Source organism: Pangasianodon hypophthalmus, chromosome 3, assembly GCF_027358585.1.
Source record: "Pangasianodon hypophthalmus isolate fPanHyp1 chromosome 3, fPanHyp1.pri, whole genome shotgun sequence".
In the NCBI taxonomy this organism is placed as follows: Eukaryota; Metazoa; Chordata; class Actinopteri; order Siluriformes; family Pangasiidae; genus Pangasianodon; species Pangasianodon hypophthalmus.
Window position 1 is genome coordinate 10,217,216 of NC_069712.1, and position 24,883 is coordinate 10,242,098.

The window sequence follows — 24,883 nt, forward strand, 5'->3', positions numbered from 1 at the left end:
TCTGCTTGTCATATTGATCGAGATGCTGGGATTTGCAGTAAAAACACAGCTATTCAATTTTGTGAATGGAATTCACATGAGCATTTACATTTATGAGGGTTTAAAGTGTGATAAGGCTATGACAAAGCATTTGTTCTCTTTTTTTTCCATACCATGCTGACAGCATACCAGCATAAAAGATAAAACCAATGTATGAGATCTCACAAAGCAACTTTTTTTTTTCAATCATCTTCACTAAGCACTTTATCCAGAGCATATACACCCTGGATGGGATGTTGGTCCATCACAGCGCACCATGCACACACACACACACATTCACGCCTTGGTCAATTTTGCTTAACCAGTTCATCTACTGGCATGTTTCTGGCGTTGGAAGGAAACTGAAGAACCTGGAGGAAACCTACATGGATGCTGGGAGAAAATGCAAAACCCCACACAGAGAGTATCCCCTGCACAAGATTGAACCGAGGACCCTACAGCTGTGAGACTGCAGTGCTACCCGTTGCACCACTCTGTCACCAGTATTTTACTGATATAAATAATGAACCCCATAGATTGTGTATATTTATATCTGATATGGATATTTAATGTTGTCCTGACCAGGAGCAGGGTTTGGGACTACTTTAGTACTTGGTAAGAGCCCTAGTGATGAAAAGGCTGGGGAAAAGTGTGTCTGCATGAGCTCACCAACATGAGATTCACCTTTCTGTATCATGCTTCTCATGAAGTCTGTTTCTCATGAAACAATCATGGTTCTTGTCTGTTTTTTTTACTCTTTCCACTTTAAATCTTTTCATTGATAGGGTCTTCGCTATTGCCTGTTTCCCCCCTCTGGGACAGTGAACTTATTGCCATCTATCATTCTGTTGCAGATAAGTGTGCTGCTTAATAACACACACACACACACACACACACACACACACGCTCTCAAAAGCTCTTTTCCTGATTGGCTTAATTATTGCACCAGGGGTGGGCCTTAAGGGTCTGAGCGACAGGCGAGAAGAGGAAGGAGCAATGCTGGATGTAAGACAGGTTGCAGGGGAGGAGGAGGAGTAGGAAGAAGAGACTAACTAAGCTGCATTAATCCAGTATGGGAGAGCCGCCAAACCCTGCAGGACCTGTTTCTTGAGAGGAGAATACCAGTGACCACAGATACACTCTTTGTGTGAACAGTGGAATTCCTGAAGTTTTTTCATTGTTCCTGAGAAAGAGGCTAATAGGGAAATAGGAGCAGAGGATGGCCATAAGGTAAAGTTGCATGATGTGCTGTAAGAGCTACAACAGAATGGATGAGAGGGGGTGGGGGAATCCTATTAGCAAAAGTAGGTAATGTCCTGCTTAATCGTGTGTAAGGAGTGCATGTGTTTACAGAGAAGCTCTCTATTATTCTGCATAGCCTCTGAGATATGAGGTCTATTTTCTGTTTGGTCAGACTGGCAAAGAATGATTGGTGATAAGCAGTCTGTTGCTTTGAAATTAAATAGTTTGCTGCTAATAACAAACTGATGAAAGAGAATGAGATATGAGTCTAGTTACAACACTATGGCAAATATAAACCTTGTCGATGATTACAGCACTACAATATGTACATTGTTATTTTAGTGTTTTCATTCCCCATAGCTGCTTATAGTTAGTTCAAATGGAAAAGTAGTTTTTGGAGGACAAAATATGCTTTAGGAAAGGTTTGTACAGTGAGTGTTAGTGGTATTATTAATTAATAAGCTTATTGATTTTTGAAATGCAGTATGCCACAGCACTTTCCAGACAAAATATTATGTTCAGTGATAATGCCAGGAAAGCTGTATTGTTTCTTAGCGACACTCTTTCCAGTGAGAAATCTGATCCAGTGACTTAATTAAGGAGGCATCCATTTCAGGGTGTTACAGGTTACCTTGGTGCCTGCTGAGAGGATAGAGTTGCAGCTATGCAACTACAACTTTAAAGGGCCTCGTGCACAATTGTCAATAAGATGAAGTTGTTGACCTATAAAGATTTTTGCTATAGTATAGCAACAGGGTGGATATGATGCCAGTGATTCAGCAATAAGTTTCAACAGGCTGAAATCAAAGACACAGGCAAAGAGCTGTACAGTGTTGTAATCAAGATGCAGTACAGTTATTTTTGGCATTATGTGTCCTAGCTTGTCCTACCTCTATTCTGTAAAGTTGATGTGACCTTGGCATTTGAGTTGCAGAAAAAGTGGATGGTTTGGGAGTGCTGTGAATTAATGTTTGAGAGGTCTGGATTACCTTTCTAAGTAGAATATAATGTTCCCAATAATATCACAGATGGTGAAAGAAAGTGTGAGGCAGTTTGAGATAGGTGTGTGTGGGGCACTGCTAAAGAGGACATACTCCCCTTCCCTCTCTTCCCACAGGGGCTGCTGTTAAGTGTATCAGCGCAGCCTAAATGGTTCTGCATAAAGTATGGCAGATGTCCAGGCTTAGCTGTGAAACCACCCTCAAACCCTGAATCCTATGTTTGTTTGATGTTAGTAGATTGGTATTATTAGTAACCCATTCAATGACTTTCAAATGGCACTGCTCACACCAACACAAATGCAGAGTTCAATTACAAAGGATTAGATGCAGAATCTGATTGTCAGTGTATATAGTCTAAATTCCAGAGGATTCAAATAATAATGTGTTTAAGTGAGATATGACATATTTGTCTGCATTGCATTACTTGATATATATTATGTCTTTGTTGCTAGATCTCAATGCAGTTGCGTCCCAGCTAACAGTTTTAGGTTAGCAGAATGTTACTGTATTTTTCCTGGAACAATTACATTTACAGCATTTCATAGATGCTCTTACCCAGAACGACTCAAAGAAGTGCATTGTAATCTTTATCAAAACATTTCCTCATACTAGTTTAGTAGGTCAGGGGCTAAGAATACCATCAGGCCAAAACCCTATTGGAGGAGGTTAGTAAAACATGAAAGAAGACACAGAAGACAAGAGGTACTTTCTTGGAATAGAAGTGTTAATTCATTCATGTCAATTTAGCCAACTTTATAACCATACCTTTGGTTACACCAACTCAAATGCTTCAGGAATCTTTTTAATTTAGCTGCGAACCTTATATGAGCAATAGTGTAGAACAGTGTGAGCAAATCTTCACTTCATGTTTTCAGAACATTAAAGAAACTATATTTTTGTATCTTTACAGCCTAACCTTCTAAGAACATGTCAAATCCATTTCTAAACCTTCTCTGTAATCTGGGGTGTGGGCTCAATTTATTCTTTTAAGAGTTGATATCTTTTTAAGTACTGATAGTTCTCTCTTTGTAACCATACAGGCATATACAGAAATTTCTATTGATCTTCAGCAGGAATAATGTGAAAGTTGCTTTAATTACTATGATAAAATATTAAGCTCCAGTAAGACTGCCAACATAAATTTAACAAAATGTGACAAAAAGATTGTTGTAGCTCAAATATTAATTGTGTGCATTGCTTTGTCTCAGACAGTTGATTTGGATGATGGTGATGACTTCCCAGTACCTTCTGTGTTAAGGGTACTTACCCCACTCCAAAGCAGCAATGTTGCCATGTGTAAATGATGTGGTAGTGACAGACCATGAGGTTTCCAGGTAAGGATAATGGCAAACTCAGGGAAAGTTCTCCACTTGTATGTGGAGGTGAGATCTGTGGCTGATGAAGAGGGAAAAGAGTTGAAAAATACAGAAGGGACACACTCCCTTGTGGTACATGGTCCAGACCTTTTCCCCCAGTCTCAGCATGGAGCCCTGAATACTCTGCGTGGCTTAGTGCCTCCAGCTGGGGATCTACGTAAAGTGGGCAGCAGCACACAGGGCCTTTTCACCAGTAAATCTCCATCCAGACATCCAGTCAGCTTACAAATCCATCCAGGTGAAGAAGGACAGACACCCTCTCAACATGGACAAAGTTTGCCTCCTGTTGAGCTATATAAATTACTCTCTGCCCTTCAACCGGAGCTTAAAGGAGGTACAGGTAATCTGGTGCGAACTCGCTCCACTGAGAGTGAACCATTCTGTGGGAGGGAGTCTAGAATTTGTGGACATTTTACTGCCCCACCTACACCCAGTGGTGCTCGAAAGAGCTATGGGCAACTGGGCGAAGGAAAACGATCAATTGTTACGTACAGCTATATTGAGAAAGCTAACATCAAGTCTGTCGGTGGTCATCATAGCATAGTGTGCCAAAATGAGCCAGAGAACCCATTCAGAAAAGCTTTTAATGATCAAACGATCCCGTTCCACTTCAATGAAAATTTCAGTGACCCAGCAGGGGTCAACAGGAAGGAAATCTTTTGTAACTCCAACTCAAAGAATACCTTAACAGCCTCAGTGATCAAACCAAAGGATACCCCCAGTCTCCAGCATGCCATGTTAAACTCAATTGCAAGAAATGCTACCCATCATGCTTTGGAAGAGTTTGGTTCCCCAAAGCTCAGACACCAGCTGGCAACTGCCAACCATCCTGACAGAAGTTACGCCACTCTGCATAGAGAACAGTCCCGCTGCCATTCATGGTCTGGATCTCCTGTGGTGCCACGCATTGCCAGAACTTTGCCTACTAATGCACATCTAGCAGCTCACAAGCTCTCTCGTGATGCTAGACAGCCCTACCAATGCTCTACCAATGCCCAATCTCAAATAATTCCAAGCCAGCGAGTGTGGAAGAGTGATGAGACTCTGAGGCAAGGGTATAGGCATAGCCCAATTTTGCCATCCAGCAGGCCCACAGCTATTCAACATGAAATTCCAAATAAGACCATTACTCAACCACCACACAACCAGACAGCAGGTCAAAAAACAAATCAAAGTCCCTGGCAAACCAACAAGGTTAATTTTAGCCTAAGCTCTTCACCAAATCAGCCAGGTTCCAGAGGCAACAAACTAAGTGGTGAGAAGAGTATCTTGTCTGCGTCAAGAGCTGAAATGACCCCTAACCAAGTAGAAGAAGCCACAAAGCTGTTCGTACATCTGGAAAACAGGCAGTCATCTTCCCCTACCCCATCACTATCAGATACTGTGAAGTCAGACAGTACAAGGTCAGGACAACAGTCTACAGAAGAGTTTTCCACAAGAACCTCCTCAGAGAACAATGTCTTTGCCCAGGACCAACACTGGGAGCAGGATCCTGTTCAGGCAAGGTATTCTTCAGGTTGGCCCTCCTCACATTTGTCCTATAGAGGTAGCAGATCCCCTGCACTTTGTGCTAGTTTGCACCGAGTTGGTGTAGTGTCTACATCTGCAATCCAAGAGCCACAACAAGAGAGAAGAGTAATTTCAGGGAAGAACAGTCCTGTTTCATATCAACACCAACCTCCCCAACATAAAGGAGACAACAACCTACCGAGGCAAGAAGACAGACACTATGATGCAGGGTATGGCTGTGGTCTTAGAGACAGTCCAGATATGAGACTCTGCACACAATTTAACACTAATATACCAGTCAAATCAACCTTGAGAAAACCATATTCAAGAGTTAGGGAGAACACCAATAAGGAGAACTCATCTGAAGTTAAAAATTCATTAGGCATGCCCTTAGTTATGTTGAGCAAAGAGAGAAGAAATGACTCAACTGTGCCTAGCTCTGAAGAGACCCTTTCTATGGTGCCAGCACAAAAAGAGATAAGAGTTGAAGGCCTGACATATGGGGAGCAGAGCACTGCTTTGTCCCAAAGTTCCAGTGGAGTTACAGGCAGTCTGGTGGAGGTCATTCAGCCTGAGAGAGACTCCATTTCCCCAGTGACATCCAATCAGACCAGTTGGAGAAACATTGGCACAGGGAACACAGCCATACAAGTGAGATAACACTATATAGTATCTCTCTATTATCATGCATATTTTTTTATTTATGTCAGCACAGGATAAAAGGCAATTATTGACTAACCAGCTTTCAGAAATTTAAGTTGATGACAGTACCAATTCATTTAATTGTATGTTCTAGTTGGACAGTGGATCATCATTGCTAGGTCCTTCTTTGCACTGTCAAAAGATTGCTCGTGCCAAATGGGAGTTCCTGTTTGGGAAGCCTTTAGAAGACCACCATGGAGTAACTGGTGAGAACAACAGAGAGTCACAAGTATAACGTATAAGATAATTGCTAATATTCCTAAAGATTACTAGAAGTAATTATATTATTAGACAAATTATTTGACTTTTTTCTCCTCAATTTCTGAACAAGTTCCAGTCTCCTCCATTGCACCCTGCAGTGGCTACTCCAATGATTCTCCTCGTGAGTTCACAGCACCATATTCCAGTGACAGACCAATATCCAAGATACAGAATTCTTCCAGCCATGATGTTCAACAGGTGGACATGGAACCAGTCAACCCACCTCTTTCTTCAGCACTGGGCTCATCCCCTAAGACTGGCATCATTAGGCGCACTATCAAATACTCAGAAACCGACCTGGATGCAGTTCCCCTGCGTTGTTATAGAGAGACAGACATCGACGAAGTTATACTAGCTGAGCAGGAGGAAATGGATTCGGCATTCAGTAGCAACCGTAGTGTACTGGATACCTCTGGCACCAGCAGTGGCAGTCCTTTTGAGCGACTGTTTTGTTCACAGACAAGTGAGGAAGAGGAACATCTGCATGACGAAGAGATGGTGAGCTGGGCCAGTGTGAGGATGCATTGTGACAGGAAGAGACAGCAAGCTGTGCAGGATGGAGATGAGGTGTTCAGCCGCTTGATTGAAGGGTGAGATTAGAAGAATTCAAAAATTCCAAAACAGTATCAAACTCAGTTACTGTACATTTTTAATGCATTTTCAGTTTTGTTTCATCTTTACAAGAAGTTAATGTACCTGTAATTACGAAGGCCTTTTCCAAATCTTTTCTTTTGCTCTTTCCTTCTATAGTTCCCAGAACTGCCTATTGGACAGCCATACTGCCCTAAAGTCTCCCATAACAGTGGAAAGTCCTAGCAGGATCTCCACAGATGGCCTTGACTCTTTCAGTCGTCACTTTGAGAGCATTATGGAATCTCACCGGGCCAAGGGCACCTCTTACAGCAGCCTGGACAGTGTAGACATGGCCTCCAGTGGCCCACCCATCTTTACCTTCGACCTCCCAACATTGACCCCTGAGATACAGAACCAGATCTGTGAGAGTGCCAAGCAAATCATAGATTTGAGCTTTGCTCCCCTGAGACAGCCTAAAGTTCCTAGCCTTTTGACCCCTAGCACTTCTGAGGCATTGGCTGGAGCAGACCAGAACATGTCAGAAGAGGAGAGTGAGTTAACAGACAATGTCCCCACTGAGAACCACATTTCATCTGAGTCTAACATAGCAATTACGCAAAGGTCAGTGAGAAACTGGAGTGCAGTTTACTAAGCATGGTAAATCATTTATTAGAGCATTGGCATCATTTATGTGCAGGAACGATGCATTGTCTCAGTTTGTGAAATGTGTACATCCCAAATGCTCTTGAATGCGTTTATGACTTTGATATGACTTTGATTATTTCACATGATTTTGCGTGTGTGTCAAAAGGACAAATGCTTGAACACAGCATTTATGGCTTCCATAATTTGCTTATTTTTTATGATAATGTATGTTCTCAAAGGTCAACTCTTTGAGTAAAATAGTAGAGTTATTACAAGCATTTCTTATACATGAAAACATTGACAATATTATAACTTTTGGGTTTTATAATCTCAACAAGTATAGTACTTCTACTTGGGATGTAACTGTATACAAATACATTATTTGGATTGAAACATATTCTAAATGGATACAAATAAAGATATGATTAGGAGGTGCAAAATTTTCTTTAGGAAACTTGCCAGAAAATTCACAAGGCATCTAGTTGAGACTGAGGATGTGAAACTGAGATCCCGCAGAATGCAGAACAAAAACGTCATGCGAGCAGGAGGTTTTTGCTTTCATGCAGTGCATCATGCATTTATTGCATGATGCCTTTGCAGAATTTATTCATGACATGCTGAGACTGCTGACATTTCTGCCTATGAGTTTTGGGTATTAGGTCTCATTTTTGCTGTCATATCTATCAAATTCAGGTTTGACAAGAATTTAGATCAATTACTTTAAGTTGTCTGATATGACTGCAAATATGTGATTATACAGAAATATAGTGATGTAGTGCTGTGAAAATGTAGCGAGTAGAAAGTAGAGAGTTTTTCTTTTTGAAATGTAGTAAGTAAAAGTCAAAATTATTAAGTGAAAGAAAAGTCAAGTACAGATATGTACAAAACAGATTTAAGTACAGTAACATAGTAATTGTACTTTGTTACTTCTGACATCGGTGTATGATGCCAGTTCCAGTGTGTCTTGATTTGTGACAACCTTATACATGCTACTAGACTAATAATATTGTAGTCATGCTTTTGCCCGGGTTGCCCAGCAGATGGAAGTATAAACACGTCGGAGAATGTAATGTCTCTAGATTGCATCAGGATATTTTGATCAGTAGGAAGAGTGATGTGGCTCTAAGAGAATTGCTACTGAAGGAAATAATCTTGCAAGGCTATCTATAAATTATGCTATTTTTACGTGACATGATTGTGCAGTGCCAATAAATGAAATTTCCTGTGACCTGTAATATTTATCCTCATCAACAGTTGTAAAATGAATGCAGCAGAGTTACTGTGCCCTAAAGTCAGATGTGGTCTGGCTATAAATTCCATCCAACATAGAAAAGTTTCCATGGGAATATCAGTTTAAGATCCTTAAGGGGTCAAAGCTTGTGTTGCTGAAATAAAGGTCTTCAGTTTCACAAACAGTCCACTTCCTTTTCTTTGGGAGAGTTGAGTACAGATCAGCCAGTATGGGTTATATCCTAAGGGAGGCAGAAGAGGTCTGCAGGAATTGCTAAATTTGTGACTTTTCTTTCCCTTTCATGTGTCTTCCCACTATTTATGATTTGCAAAGAAAAACTGAGATCTGACCCCATCTGCTTTGACACCTGGCTCCTCCATAGAGGTCCTTTTCCTGTCCGGCATCCAGTGAGACCTGGAGCTCAGCCAAGCCCACTTGGTCTCCAGGGAGATTGGGAGATTAGCTTCCAGGGTCATGTGATTTCAGGGTTTTAAATAGAGAGTACACTGGACACAACCTCTGAAGCTATCATTTATTTTCATTTAGGTTACTTTCAGTTGTCATACATCTGTTTTGACCAACATGTTTCTGCTCCCAGTCGTAAGTGCTCCTCATATTCAGGTCAGATTCTACAGAGACAAAGGTTGCTAAAGAAGTTGAGTGAGAAGGGGCTGAGTAGAGGGAGGGACATGAGGCAGTAACAAAGAAAGGAAGAGAAGGAGGGAAAGGGGTTGAGTTGTTGCATAGTGAAAGGAAACACATATCACATCCAGCAGCAGAAAATAGCCCAGCTGATGAGAAGTACACAGGCAGAGGAACACATACATGCATATAGGCAAGCAAGCTGAAAAGCAGAAAGCAGCCTAGGAAGAGAGACACTCAGATAGACAGATAGAGAGAGAGGAAGGTTAGAGAGAACAGATGAGCATCATTTGTTCCAGTCCGAAAAGGATTGATAAAGCTTTGCACATTATGAGACAGGAACTCAAGATGAGACCAGACACCAGCTCAACTACCAAGAAAGCCACAGTGGAGGAGCAAAAGGGGATGAAACTTTGAGATTAACTTTGAGATTAACTTTGAGAATAAACTGCAAGATTAGTGCTTTTGTGTGGATCACAAGCCAAAGAGAGGATGAGGGCCTCTGAGCTCTGTGCTGGTTAAGGATCTCACCAGGAGCTTAAGCTGTATGTCAGGAGGCGGGGTTTTAATGATATGGCTCGCTATATTTTCTGCTGGGGAGGCGGAGCCTTGGATGATCACTACATGTATGCTCCCTTGCCAGATGTTTATCGGTGAGTAGAGGTTCTGTGTGAGATGAAGGAACTGTGAAGGATGTTATTAAGTGTATGTGATGTTTGCTAGATGCTAGTGCTGTCTGCACTTCACCTTGCCTTAGTGCAACGTGCCCCTGTGAGCAAGCTGCCGTTGCTAATGAATGAAATATTTTTTCAAGTAGTCAACATTTCTAGCCCCACCTGCTTCCATCAATGTTTTGTTGTTTCTGGTCCACTTGATGGTGTGTGGTCAGAAAGGAAATTCAGACACAATAGAAAATGAACCAAAGGAATTGGTTTCACTTGGGGTTAAACTAGCCAAACAGATTTCATTGACAGATGAAAGTGCTATTAGGTACCTATCTGTAATTATTGTAGAAACACTACTACACAAAATCTCCTGTGAAAAAAATGGTTGTCCTAAGCCACCCATGTTCTCATCTCCAGCTTGCTTAATCCTCAGTCATGGACTGCTGAAACACAACAGGATTCTAAATATGCTAGTATTTACAGTATAAATCTGGGGCAATCATTGGCAAGCATTGGCTTTTTACTAGTGCCTTGTCACTTCTTTACCAGTGCTTTAATAGAGAATGGTTTTAATTTTACTACCTTGCTATCACTATTATGGTAGAGACTTATACCCTATGGAATGTCATCACTGTTACACATAAAAGTCTTATGCTTACAGACAAGAACACACACATACTGAAAGCCAGATAGACCGCAACAGCTGCATGTGGAACACAAAGGAACACAAAACTTATGGTCCTGTAGTTTGTCTCTTTTTTGCAATTTGTACTTTGATTGGATGATGTGTGCTTACTCTGTTTATTTATTATAACTCTTATTTATATCTCCATATTTATATCTCCTCCTATATCTCCTGTAATTCTAATGTTCACATTTACACCCCCTAGTGTATTTCACATGCACAATCTCAGTTACTGCTGATGACGTCTTATGGATATGACAGCAACTCAAATTTAAATAGATTAGCCCTAATGTGCACAAAATCTAAGAGGCATTTCACCAACCACAATCACATGACATGTCTGTCAACTATAGGCTCATTGAATCTGCAGTACAATCAGCCCCAGCCTTTATTTCTTATGTGTATTTTTTCTTTGTGTGACTCCATGCAAGTTAACAAAATCCACTTCAAGCCATTTACAAACAGCAAATTAGGTTATATACTGCCATGTGATCAAAAAGCTGTAAGACAGATAAAGTGATTGTACAAGGGTCAAATATTTTAAAATGTGAAGATCATTTTTAAAATTTATTTTTCTTGAAAGACAGGGAGGGCTTAGCCCCTCTAGCCGATCTATACTAGCTAGACTGGCAACTAATAATAATAATTCCTACTCAGATGACGCCACCTACACCTTTTTATTGACATCATGTTAGAACAGTACAAACCTGCTTTCAGTCTGGTCATAGTTTGTGTGGGTGTGTAAAGAGCTCCTGGGTGACTGTGGAATGTGCTTGTGGAGGAGACGTTTCTTAAGGAGAGGGGATATGTAGGCCGGTTGCTGTCTTAGGGAAACCAGCTGCACTACAGTCATACTAATAATGCTGTTATTTAGTGCAAAACAATACTCTCTGACTGGTTTAGGAATGTTAATCTACACGCTCTGGGTATTTTTAGCAAGGGATGAATCATTTATATATAATGACGACTGTGAAAACTGTGGTATTATAAGCTGGACAGGTCCAGATATTCCAGTTGACAGAAAGAACAGGAGTGTCTGCTTATTAGTGCCTCATTTAGAGTGGCCTCCACACCCTAGCTGTGAGCTATGACAGAGAGATTTGTATTTTTCTGAATTTTCAGTCTGCTTTTAAATGAGGTCCACATACCCATTGTTTTAAGAACAAACTTACTCCCTCCGTTTCTGCTTCTCCTTCTCAGAGTCTCCTCCCTCTTCTGCCTTTATGCTGGATTATCCTGTTAGAAATAGGCCAATAGCAGATCATAAGTATTGTGCCTTGATGGCTAAGGGTTGTGTAAATAAAGAAGCAGCAACAGACATATGAGACACATTTAGGTTACCACACAGAGGTGAGATGGTGTTTTTAAGGTAAGGGGACCAAGTTTTGTTTGTTCATTTTTTGTCCATTGACTTTATTTAAAAGTAATAATGGATCCATTGTAACAGAAAGTTGTTGTAAATGTATTTTGTATTCAAACATTGCGTGTGTCCATGTAGAAGTCATCATAATCACTAAAGTTGAACACTTCTATACATATCTGTATGTTATGAAGCTGCTTATGTGACATGCTGATTATTTTTTAATACGGTATGCCTGCTTATTAATATAATGAGGCCTAAAGATAATATATTGAGACTACGAGATAATATTTTGAGACCAGAAACTAAGTATCTCTTAGCAATGATTTATAATGTTGTAGCCATGAGCCATGTATCCAAAATCATGGCTATGAATTGTGTAACTTGCCCATGACTCAATATGTCGTGGACCCTCATACATGATACACATGTCGTGGCCTCAGGTTAAATATTTGGCGGGCAAAAAAGTCTGTTCCCTTTTAGAATTCACTTAAGGTGATGGGAACTAATGGTATATCCATTCCAGCTGATTTCTCTGTCTCACTAAACAATTGCCGCAAGTTAAGTACTTCTTGGCCATGCAGTAGATCTTGAGAAATTATCGAAAAATAACCACCATGTCACCTCTGCCGCTCCATCCTATGTCAGTGAGCTGTGTATTATCTGTATATTGTGTTATTAGTCATTTTTGATTAATTATTTTATGACACTAAGCTTGATGCCATGGACATTCATTAAATTATTTAGCTTCAGTAGGCCTAAGAGCTTTATCCTGGTCAGGGTAAATATGATAAATGATAGATCTGGAGTCTATCCTGGGAACATTGGGTACAAGGTGGGAGTACACCCTATTTGCAATGCCATAAAGGTCTATTAAAATGGCTGCTAATTAAGAGATAATGGGTTCTTGTGATTTGCATTTTTACCAGTAAGTTAGCAGTCTGACAGAGAGCAGAGGAGTGTCCTTGTGGGTGAGTTTAGATGCCAAACAGATGATGATTACTGCAAACAACTCCAAATAAAAAACACCCTCTGATGAAATAAGCCTGTACGCTTCTATAGCTGTTTCATTAAATAACACTGGGGAAAAAGGATCCCAAAGTATGTGTGTCCATGCATGTCTGTGTGTGTGTATGACGGTTGTCTGTGCTTTTGTTGTATCAGCTCTTCCAAAGACTTCCTGCACAAATCTCATTTGCATAGAAAACTATTTTTCACTAAAACCGATGAAGCCTCTTGGATAAGCCTCAAAATTGGTTCAAGATTAAACCAAATTTCATTGCTTTGTTCTTACTGTTACAGTGTTTTTGTTTTCATCCTCAGGGAACGAGCATCAGGACTTGTCTTACAATCTGACCATGAGGTGGCACAGCGCTTGGCACTGGGCAGCAACGACAACATTGCCAATGGTAGCAAGGCTGACCTGCAGGCTGCCAAACTGCTGGCCAAACGCCTCTACAACCTGGACGGCTTCAGGAGGTCCGACATCGCAAGGCATCTGAGCAAAAAGTGAGCATCCCTTTCTTCTTTCCTTCCTCTCTCCTCTGAAAAACACGTGTTTTATTTGTGGATGCTAGATCCTCTTGTTTCAGATACACAGCTGATTATCATGTGGACATAAGTGTTAAATGCCAAACTGGATTTATTCCCAAATGCAAATCCGCAAGGCTTTACACACAATCCTTTTTGTTTTCCTCTGTTTGCCTGTAGTAATGATTTCAGTAGGATGGTGGCAGAGGAGTACCTGAGTTATTTCAACTTCGCAGGCATGAGTGTGGATCAGGCTCTGAGGTAAGGGAATGCACATGCACTTTAATTTACATTTAAAGATAAAAATATGCATTTATGTGTCATTGTAGAATATATTAGTTATGATATTTGTGTAAAATTATTAAAAACAAAATAGCTATATGTCATTTTTCCTGCCTTGGGGTCAACTTCCTGTTCCTGAATGAGACTATTTGCAAATAAAGTAACTCGGTGGCAGTGGGAATAGGGTGATACACTGGGCTAGAGGCTATTTAGAAAGCGGATCACCTGATTGTCTGATCATCTAATTGTCTGATACACTAATACCACTGAAAAATCTACTACGATTTCAGTGTTACAGCTATGCTGAGTATGCACACAACTCTAATAACATCTGGTCAGTGGTGGTCCAGTGGTAGTTCCTTTCCACTGATGGGCAGAGCAGAGTCAGACTGTGCATAGGAAATTATGTAGGTATTACTGCAGTCAGTAATATCTACTATAAAAATATTGAAAACCTGGTAAAAAGGGAAAATGAGTGTAGGTACAGGATTAATGGACCTTCAGCTGACAGGTGCAAGAGAGACTGATAAGTTATGCATAGTTAAAGATACAGTCTACATTCAGTAATAATTTCAACGTGATCTATGTGGTAGGTATTGCTGACAAAAAAGAAAAAAGAGTTTAGATGCAAGCTAATCACTTAGGATATTTACGAACCCTTGGGATTCTTCAGTTGTCCCTCTCGGGGAACGCTTATAGACTCTTTAGAGGGTTTCTCTCTCAGGAGTTTTCTGTATCAAAATGGGTTCCAAGTAGAACCCTTTGCTAGTAGCAAAGAACCTTTATTTATCAAGTGAACCCTTTTTACTAAGAATGTAGGTGTACCTAATAAACTGTCAAATGGGTGCAAAAAGTAGTGGAATGGATCTTGTACATGACCACATTTTCTGCCTCCTTTGTATTTCTTAATTTTTGAAACCTAGTGTTAGTATAATAAATGACCTTTTAGACTGTTAGAAAATACTGTCGTGAAGTAATGGCAACTCATGTCTAGATGTTTATAAAGAAATGCACTTAATCTTGTACTATTTAGTCCTATACATTGATCTGTATATATGATGATAAGTCTCTGTTCCCTAGAGTTTTTCTGAGAGAGTTTGCTCTTATGGGTGAGACGCAGGAGAGAGAACGAGTGCTGTCCCATTTCTCCAGAAGATACCTCCAGTGCAACCCCAACACTATACCAAATGAAGGTAAATCACACGTGCTGTGTGGGTGTAATAGCTCACTGACATTGAGACTGTAACACCATGATCTTGCCACCAGATAGCTCTGTTGCTTACGCTGTGTGTCTGTGTTGCAGACAGCGTCCACACTCTGACCTGCGCTCTGATGCTGCTGAACACAGACCTTCATGGCCATGTGAGTATGAGCAATCACACTGCATGATGATTATAATTTGTGATAAGGTCTTTTGCACTCAGCACTAGGAGAGGTATGACCCAGAAACTATAAATGCGTCAAACTGTTTTAAAGCTTCCTATCTCTCTGTTCTGCTCAGAATGTGGGGAAGAGGATGTCATGTGTGCAGTTCATAGGCAACCTGGAGGGGTTAAATGATGGGCAGGATTTCCCCAAAGATCTGCTCAAGGTGGGTAGATGCAAATACACACACACACACACACACACACACACACACACACAAAGAGACGCACTTCACTTTTCACACTGCTACAAGGACAGCTGTATGTGTTCCCTTTCTCTGTTTACACTGTTCCCAACTGTTACACAAACTGTCATATCACGACTCTGATTTGTAAATATTTTGATTTCCATGATTTCTACACACAATCAACTGTGAATTGTGTAATAACACAAATGAGATGGGAGAAAACCATATCATCTCAGTCTGGCATAGTCCACTCCTAGATCTTCTATTCAGCCTTATAGGGCAAAGCCTGAGAAGCACAGAACTGCTAACTTCTCTCTCTTTCCCCCAACAAAGTTTTACATTCACTCCTCGAGCTACTGTGGATTAACTATGATTAACTGTAATACACTGGTGTAGAAGGGACACATTGATTTAGAGGGGCTTTGTAAATTTAGATATGGAAGACAGGTGAAGTAAACACGGCACAGGAAGAAACCTCTTGTGTGTGTGTGTTCCTTCCGATTTATTGGTAGTATGCGTGGCTGGTGTTTGTGTTATTGATTATAATAGGAGCTTGAAAGGAAAAGTTTTTTGGAAATGCCAGTAATTATCCTTGTGTTGGTTTGATGCTGTATGTAAAGTAACACAGTGGCTCGGAGTCTAGGAATTCAAATGTGCAAACGTATTAAGTTTATTTGTGTGCGTGTTGTGATGGTGGTGTTATGATGGCTGAAGGTAAATTCATTTTCTGTGAACATACTATTGTATATTGTATGTCAGTCATTACGGTTACATTACAGTTTTGGTTCTTTTTCTTTATTTCCTACACAAATCTTAAACTCATTTATTAATTTATCTTCAGCAACTGCTTTGTTCTGGTCAGGGTCTTGGTGGATCCGGATCCTATCTCAAGAACACTGGTTTAGGGTGAGGTTGAAATACACACCAGTTCACTTACTGGCATCTTTTTGGAAGTTATCTGGATGATTTGTAGTGGCTGTCTTTTTTTTTTATCATGACTTAAATTGGCAGTGCAATAGAATTCCTCTTGTGTTGGCTTTATATGTTTCAGAGGAAATACACATTAGCCTTCATCCTTCCAGGTTCTTAGCTGTCATGCAATATGAAAAAACTAGCTCTGCTTGGAGATTTTGCATTTGTGATAAAGTTTCTGCTGTTATAGATGGTCACACACAGATACCCTAAAGATCTGCACTTCTAACAACAGTTTATGATCAAGTCTCCAGTGGATACAGATTCTTCAGTGGATAATCTCACCTGGATACCATAGACTTGTACCTAAGAACTAATGCCTATGATGCTCATACAAACATCCTTTCAATACATGCCTTTAGTCTTCTAAACCTGTATACAGTAATGATTTAGAATCCCACTATCCTGTGACACCCAGAAGAGGATGGGTTCCATTTCAAGCCCTTTTTCTTTCTCCTGTCATCTCAGGGAGATTACACTGTTGCCTCTGGCTTGCTCATTAGGAATCTCAGTCTGCATCCAGATTTCTGTAAAGCTGCTTTGTGACAATGTGTACTGTGGTGACAAAGTGGTAGACAAATTAAAATTTGCATTGAAATGGGGTAATGTTAGCAATGTCCTTCTCTTGGCTTAATGACTAAAGCAATGATCATCATTGAATGACGTGACGCATTTACTGTATGTTCACATGCAGAATGCAATATGTAAAACACAGTATACACAGTATAATAATAGTTGAACCTAGCAAAAGGAAGGTGACTTGATAAAGAACGTGCAGAAGCTGAGGGTGTGATTAATCTGATAGCATGTGTGTAGTGAAGCCGGTGTGGGTGGCTGTTTAAGATGCAATCTGCTACAGGGAAGATAATGATCTCAGTTTGCAGTGATGGTCAGTGATTTGATGCTATGATTTTGAAGATGCAGTAGTTAGAATATAGAACCTCACAGCTTAATAGCTTTCTAATTTTTCCATAGACTTCAGTGGACCTTGAAAGTGGATGGGATAAATAAGTAATTTTTATAATACAATAATAATCTTTATTATATAGCACATTTCATTTTCAGTTTAAAAAAGCTCAAAGTGCTTTACATAGTGTATAAAGAATGTTAAAATATCAAATGGTACATAAGGCACATTAAATAACCAATGTGTGATCAGTAATTGGACCAGTTTTGTTTTGATTGTAGCATCATCAGTACAGTAATGATGACAGGCTGTTAAAGTTTTGAATTAGATGCTTGAAAGAGCAATTGTGCTGATAAGTGGGTGATGCAATTGTTCTGTGTGGTGATTCCCACCTCTTTCAAGCACAGCCTAATTATAAATACACAATAAGAGTGTGATATGTTGGGATCTGCAATCTGCACAGTAGAGGATTTGTTTGAGTCGGTGGCATTGAACCTTCTGTGTTCAAGTGTGCTTGTGAAATAGGCAGTCTATTTTTATCACTCCAGCAGGATTACCGAGATCAGTGAACAAAAAGAATAGGCACGTCATGACCGCACCTGAACCACTCTGGTCGTGCTGGGTTTTTAAATCACAGTGGGCCCCCGCCATATCCACCAAACAACTCTTTTTTTCTGTCTCCCACACATTCGCTTTGAAACACCATCCCTCTGAAACACCAACACCTTCCGCCCCCTCTTTTGTCCTGACATATGTCTGTTAAGTAATGCTGCCAGAGGATGTCTGTAGTGATTATCTTCAATTCACACGGGATAAATGATCTCTGTATAAGTCACAGACATGGGAGTGACTTCATGATATATGCATGGTTGTCACATTTAAAGTACCAGGTGTACTACACCTCATATCTTTAATAGAATCTGTTTTGACATTTATTATAAGTGCTTGCTGTGCAAGTTGTGCTTGATCATTAGTAGGCCATAACATGCACACTGGTTATATCTGTGCTCAATAATTTACCAAAAAGTGACACTTCTCTAAAGTCCTTTTAAACGTCACTTATATTTTATTCTTCTGTGCTCTAAACATGGTTTCTGTTTGGTTTTGATGGAAGATATTAGAAAAGAGTTCTTCTTGGTGTGTTTTTATACAGAATAAAAAGTGCAAAACTTCTTTTCCTGCTGGATATAATGTAATCTTAACCAACATACACTATATTGCCAGATGTATGTGGACACACCCATATGTGCTTGTTGAACTTTCCATTATAGATTCAGTCCCCCTTTGCTGTTATAATAACATCCACTCTTCTGGCAAGTCTTCCACTAGATCTTGGAGTGTGGCAGTGGGGATTTGTGCTCATTCAGCCACAATAGCATTAGTGAGATCAGGCACTGATGTCAGAAGACCTGGTGCACAGTCAGCGTTCCAATTCATCCCAAAGGTGTTCAGTAGGGTTAAAGTCAGGGTTCTTTGCACTCGACCACTCGAGTTCTCCCACTCCAACCTTGGCAAACTATGACTGTATGGACATTGCTTTGTGCACAGGGGCATTGCCATGCTGGAACATGCTTCATTTCAGACAATTCTGTGCTTCCAAATTTGTGCCAACAGTTTGGGGAAGGCCCATATATGGGTGTGATGGTCAGGTGACCGAATAATTTTGGCCATATAGTGTGTCAATTCAGAAGGGAAAAATTTTACCTGGGGTTATTTCTGCTGGTCTTTTATACTAGGTAAAAGACGGTGTAATCTTTCCAGGCACAAGAACATGATGTCTGTAAAAAAAAAAAAAAGTACTGACCTGACAGATTCTGGCCGGAGTAAAATCAATAATTACATTATCGCATCTCCCTATGTAAAATAAATCCAGTCCGAATAGGGCACTACTCTCCCACCTCACCCTTCATGCTCTTAAACTATCTCCCATCTTCTACATTGTTTCATCGTATAATGTGTAGAAATGCTCTCTGATACGCTGTACATAATCCTCTATACTCACCTTTTTCAATATATTTTTATATCACATATGCCTTTTTCTTTTCTGTCCTTCCTTGTTTTTCTCATCTGTTTCTTTGCTCTTCTCTGTGTACATGGTGTGTGTACAGGACCTGCCTGTGGCACTGACACTGATGCACTGAGTACTGAGTGCTCTCTGGAACATTCTGCCACTCAGCTTGACACCTCTCTTCTTCGTTTACTGAGCTCTCTCTGTGCCTCTCTTTCACTGTCTCTCTTTCTTTTTCTCTCTGAAATACATTGTTTTGCACATTACTTTTTTTCAATCTGATTCACTGATTTATTGATTTACTACTGACATGACAAAGATCTGGCATTGAATCTAACGTAGGATGCAAATATAGGATGCAAACTATCTTAAAGCACACCACCTTCACTCCGCTGATGTTTCATGTAACTTGGCAACAGAATCTTGTAGAGAGTTGCCCAGTTACTAAGATGATGTCAGCATCAAATCAGTATCAGGTACTAAATTACACACAGAGCTATGATATCAGTTTCATATAGAAAAAAATAGGATCACTTCTTCTCTCTTGATCTCGTCCATTCATATAACTCCTAATTTCCAGTATGGCTAGTGTGGAGGGTAGGAAAGAGATGTGCTGAGATGTTCATGAGGCAACAGGTGAAGCTTTGCGTTGGTGTGGAGCTCAGTATAGAGGGACTGCGAGGCTTCTGATTTCAGTGAGTGGCTCAGTGAAAAGAGGGAGGAAGGGAGGACAGAGGATTGTAGCAGATGGGAATTTGGCTGCCTCCTGCTGAGATGAGCCTTTTGTCATGGTGTTGCCATAAAGGCATTGCAAATCTCTCCATCTCCATCTCTAGCTTCCTCTGTCTCCCCCTCCCTCCCTTTATCACCTCTTCCAAACTACAAATTGTTTTCCTGCCACACCTTATTGCGTGTGAAGTGTAATTTTTCTGTCTCCTGGATTGAGGTTGTGGAGGATATGCAAATATGAGTCGAGAGCTGTACCACATTATCACACTGCCCACACTGACAGCTAAGCAGGCGTTCTCGCCACTGCTCTGGCTTTAAAATGCATTTCATAAACATAAAGATTCAGCTCCATATGTTACTAATAGTGAGCTGAGATTTTTATATTTTTATTTTTCACAGGTTTGGAATTGAGATATATCTTTACTACAGCATTTGAATCATCTTTACCTCATTGTATTTACCTGATTATTATAGTTTAGTATTACATACTATATTTTATTGCATGACAGTTCCCTCTAGAATTATTGGCACCATTCATAAAAATGAGCTAGAGCGATTACATGAAATCAGCATCAGGGGAAACTGTTGATGATTGTTGACTATTTTTAAAAAATCATTCTCAATAGAACTACTTTAAAATAAAATAAAATAAAATAATCATGTATGTTTGAGATCAAAATATCACTTACTGAATGTTATTATTTTTGTATAGTTATAGTTATTTTTGCTCATTTTCATGAAGGGTGCTAATACTTCTGTGGTATAGTGTACCTGCCAGGGTTGTTATAACAATAACTATAACTAAAGCTTTCAACTAAAATCAAATACAAAATAAGCAAAAGCTAGAAATATTCCCTTAAAACTAAGCTTAAAAAAGCAAATGTTAATCAATTAGATTTTTGTTTTTCTGCAATAACATGAGAATCTAATAGTAGAAAATAGCGACTAAAAGGAAGAACTTGAGTGCCTATTGCAAGTACATTACACAAATATTCAATGTTTATTCAGACAAAAGCTCTGCAACTTTTATTCTGTCCTCAGAACTAAGTCTATATCTATCTATCTATCTATCTATCTATCTATCTATCTATACACACACACACACACACACACACATACCATGGTCTGTTTGAATACTTGATTCTGATTGGCTGGAAGGTGTGCATTCAAAACGTTCAATGCACAGATAGTAGTGTCCTTGGTTGAATCCTAAGCTCGGATTAATGTCTGAGTAGTTTTCCTTCAGGTTCTCTGGTTTCCTCCCACATCTAAAAACATGAATGCAGGTGGATTGACTATGCTTAATTAGTCCTAGGTGTGAATGAGTGTATGAATGTGTGTGTGTGTGTGTGTGTGTGTGTGTGTGTGTGTGTGTGTGTGTGCATGGTGCCCTGCAGTGGATTGGCATCCCTTCCAAGGATAGGCTTTGGATCAGGATAAAGTACTTACTAAAAGATGAATGAATGAATGAATGAATGAATGGCTCTGATTCTGCACTTTGCCATGCTGAGAACTGGTGCTCATGTGGTGGTGGGGGGGAGAGCAGCATGCTTCCTGCCAGCTGGATGATGGGGAACACAGAGAAGCAGGTCACAGTTGACTAAGGCGAGATTCATAGAGCCTGCAGAGTACCCAGTGTCCCTGAACTATCAGAGAGAGAAAAGAAAAAAAGGGGGAGAGAGAGAGGTCAAAGAGACAAGCGACAGACTGATGGGGAGAGAGGAGGAAATATATGCATCCACATTTATGCTAGTATCTCTATTTATGTCAGTGCTGTGGACCCATTGTCCTAATTACATCATGAACCTATTCCTGTGTCGTATCCTTGAACGTGCTCACGTAGCACAGGAGCAGCTTTTGTCAACCTGCTGTGAATGAAAGATTCATTCAACTGAATTTGATGCAAAGTAATTTCATGCACAGGGGAAGAGCAACAGGTTAATTGTGGTGCTGCTGTATGATGCACTGTGTTGGGGAAGCCAGGACTCAGCTCTGATTGACATTCACTAGAAGGCGGGACTAGAGCAGTTCTGAGACCTGTGATTTGTTGGCCAGGCAGAGAGAAGAATATGTTGGGAGAGTGTGAGAATGGGAGAGGGAGGGTGAGCACTCCTCCCACATCAGATCTCCTTCTCAGTGCAATTCAGTCCGTTTTCTATCTGCACCGCAGAGGAAGAAAGAGACTGGAAGGAGAGGAAACCAGAGGATACAAGAAAAAAAAAAAAGGCTGGGATGTGAAGCGTGTTCTGGTTCTTTCTATGCACACAATATCAGGCTCCAGTGTGCATGAGAGAAGAAGTGATAAAGAGATTGCAACAAAAAGTGAGAGAACTTGGATAAAGGAAGGAAATACGGTGCATACAGAAGGATACAAATGCACAGTTCAGGAGCACTATGGAGGAAAAGACAGAAAGAGGGTGATATAGAGGAAACCTGCAATGCCACTACAGAGCAACCAAATCATCGCTTTGTGCCTACGTTCTCTCCCGCAGTGCCTGTCCTCTTTCTATGCCTTGCCGTCTCTCTTTTGATGTCTCTTTCCCTGTCCCGAAGGGGGGAGCGGCTATGACGTCACAGCGAGTTCTGGGATGCCGTTATGAGTAGAGGCAGGAGTTGAGGTCTCACTCTTTTGCTGCACTTTTTGGTCGTTTTCACTTGGACATGTGTGCATGTTTGCTTTTCTCTTTTGTTGTGCAATGTCACCGTACTCTGTCTGCTTTAATTTGTATCAAACCTGCAAGTGTGTCAGCTTTGTGCGTTGTCAGCTGTGCATGTACGTGGCATCACTATGAGGATTCACGTGTGTTATAAAACAGGGAGTCAGCAGGATATTGGCACCTCCATTTCCTTCTTTGTCCTCAATTTCTTGATGCTTTTGCTCAGAAAAGAAAAGAAAGTTTGTCCTGTGATGGATCTCGCAGGTTTGGTCTCACTGTTTTTTCTTCATGCATAATCAATAAAACTGTATTCAAAGAGCTGGAGTCTCCAGAGAGGTTCTGAGGCCTTCTCACCTCGGATTTCTAAGTGAGCCACGCTGAAAAAGGAGCTCCCATTCTTCTTTAGAAGTTTTCACTCATGAGAGCTGTGTCTAAACTTCAGTGTTATCTGTGAGCTTTCAAAATTTCAAAATGATTGGTGTGAACAGTATCCACTCGGCTGGCCGGCTGCGCTCACGGTCTCTGTGCTCAGTGCGATGTGGCCGGGACTTTAGCGTCATGGAGCCGTTCCGTTACACCAAAGCACCACGGTCGCGCTCTCTCAGGCCCCTAGCCTTTCCTGATCTGCTGGGCAAAGTGCAGGATGGCCAAAACCATCCTCAAACACGCAAGAAGAAGGAGAAGGTATGTCTCCTTGCTGAGTATTTATTATTAGATGGAGCACAAGCCTAGTGGATGGGTGAATAATACTACATCAAGTTCTTAGTCTCAATTGAGAAACTTTAGCTTCTACTTGGTGGCTTTAATTTTTTAATTTCATTCCAGTAACACTGATGTGGGAAAGCACCCTGAATGTGATGCCAGTATAACGCAGGGCACCAAGCACACACATTTACACACTCATTCACACCTGGGGGTCATTTAGAGTTGCCAACCCACCTGCATGTTTTGGGAAGTGGGAGGAAAACTGAAGAGCCCAGAGGAAATTCATGTGCACACAGATAGAACTTGTAAAACTCTACACAGATCACAGATGTGCAGGATTGAACTGGGGACCGTGGAGCTGTGAGGCAGCAGTGCTACCCACTGTGTCACCATGCTTCCCTTAAATGTCTTTTAAAATGTTTTGTTTCAGTTTGTATATTTTTAAATCTCTGGTTATGCAATATTACATATAGTCTACTAAGATTATTACTTCTCAACAATACTACCCATCTTACATATGAACATTTCTATCTGTGATGAACCGTTAAACATTTTTTGACAAGTTTCTTCTTCTGTCCTTCGCAGGCACTCTATAACTCCATCAAGAATGAGAAGCTGCAGTGGACAATGTGAGTTCAGCATTTTCTCCTTTCATGTATTGTCCAGAGGCTATTTCAGTCATCTATTCTCTCTTACTTCTCAGTCATACTTAAGATGATGAGCATGCATAAGAGCAGGCTTCTCTAGTTCTTGTCCTAAATATTCATGCTCAGCGAGATGCAGTAATGAAGCTCTAACACTGATTAAAACACGAGAGGCTGTGTGGAAGGTGGTGAGGCATTGCTCCAGCAGGTCGAGGTGTGCGTGCTGCGGTGAGCTCATGTGTTTCTAACCTGGGCAAAGCCACGTGATGCCCTGGCCCCTGATTTAGACTTTGGCTTCCTGAACTCTGTTGCCATGGCTACAGCTCCCTAGTTGCATCAGTGTAATTACAGGTCGAAATCTCTCTCTGCCTAATGCACATTTGTGACTGCACTGCTACACACTCACGCAGAGCAAGAGGGCAAGCGTGCTGGGCCGTTTGCCTCCTCGAGGGCTTTAGCGCTGTTGTTAGTGTGTTGTGAACGAGGGAGGAGAGAGTTGGCTGTGTCTCTTCTTCTATTCTCTTTCATTCAGCTGCACTCCTTTCATCTCTCTTTCTCTCTCGCGCTCACTCACTCTCAATAACTCTGCTTCTCTTGTACTCGCTCTCTCAGATCCTGGCAGGGAGTCTAGCAGTTACTAAGCAACAGATGAGAGCATTACCATTTGGGAGGCAAAGACTACGTACCAGTTTGAGAGAGAGAGGGAGGGATATTTAAAGGTACAGGCCTCAGGCGTCCTTTAGGGTGTGTTGTGCTGACCTGCTGGAAGGAAATGGTGTTGGACTTTAGCTGTTAAGGGCTTGACCACCAAAATGGATGTTTTATTTATTTAGCAATGCCAGAAATGGCATGCTGCTGTTAATGTGCATGAGAAAAAACACACTTTTCACATTAAAAGAACAATAACAAGTGGTCAGAAGGTGTTGA

The 24,883-nt window shown here is 40.7% G+C and overlaps 1 protein-coding gene across 4 annotated transcripts in view; it reads left to right on the forward strand.

The window, feature by feature from the left end:
- Window positions 1-1,060: 1,060 nt before the first annotated feature.
- psda (pleckstrin and Sec7 domain containing a) overlaps window positions 1,061-24,883 on the forward strand; it is a 34,893-nt gene continuing 11,070 nt past the window's right edge. The window contains exons 1-11 of one of the 4 annotated variants that reach the window (XM_053232873.1): window positions 1,061-1,248; window positions 3,470-5,797; window positions 5,943-6,054; window positions 6,180-6,699; window positions 6,860-7,303; window positions 13,234-13,419; window positions 13,621-13,701; window positions 14,803-14,915; window positions 15,026-15,084; window positions 15,224-15,313; window positions 23,898-23,941. In XM_053232873.1, the coding sequence (XP_053088848.1) occupies window positions 3,605-5,797; window positions 5,943-6,054; window positions 6,180-6,699; window positions 6,860-7,303; window positions 13,234-13,419; window positions 13,621-13,701; window positions 14,803-14,915; window positions 15,026-15,084; window positions 15,224-15,313; window positions 23,898-23,941 (3,842 nt within the window). In that variant the 5' untranslated portion in view covers window positions 1,061-1,248; window positions 3,470-3,604. Of the gene's footprint in view, window positions 1,249-2,127; window positions 5,798-5,942; window positions 6,055-6,179; window positions 6,700-6,859; window positions 7,304-9,230; window positions 9,854-9,882; window positions 11,920-13,233; window positions 13,420-13,620; window positions 13,702-14,802; window positions 14,916-15,025; window positions 15,085-15,223; window positions 15,314-23,897; window positions 23,942-24,883 lie in introns of those variants that run through there. The other 3 variants (XM_053232874.1, XM_053232875.1, XM_053232876.1) reach the window with 3 other exon arrangements.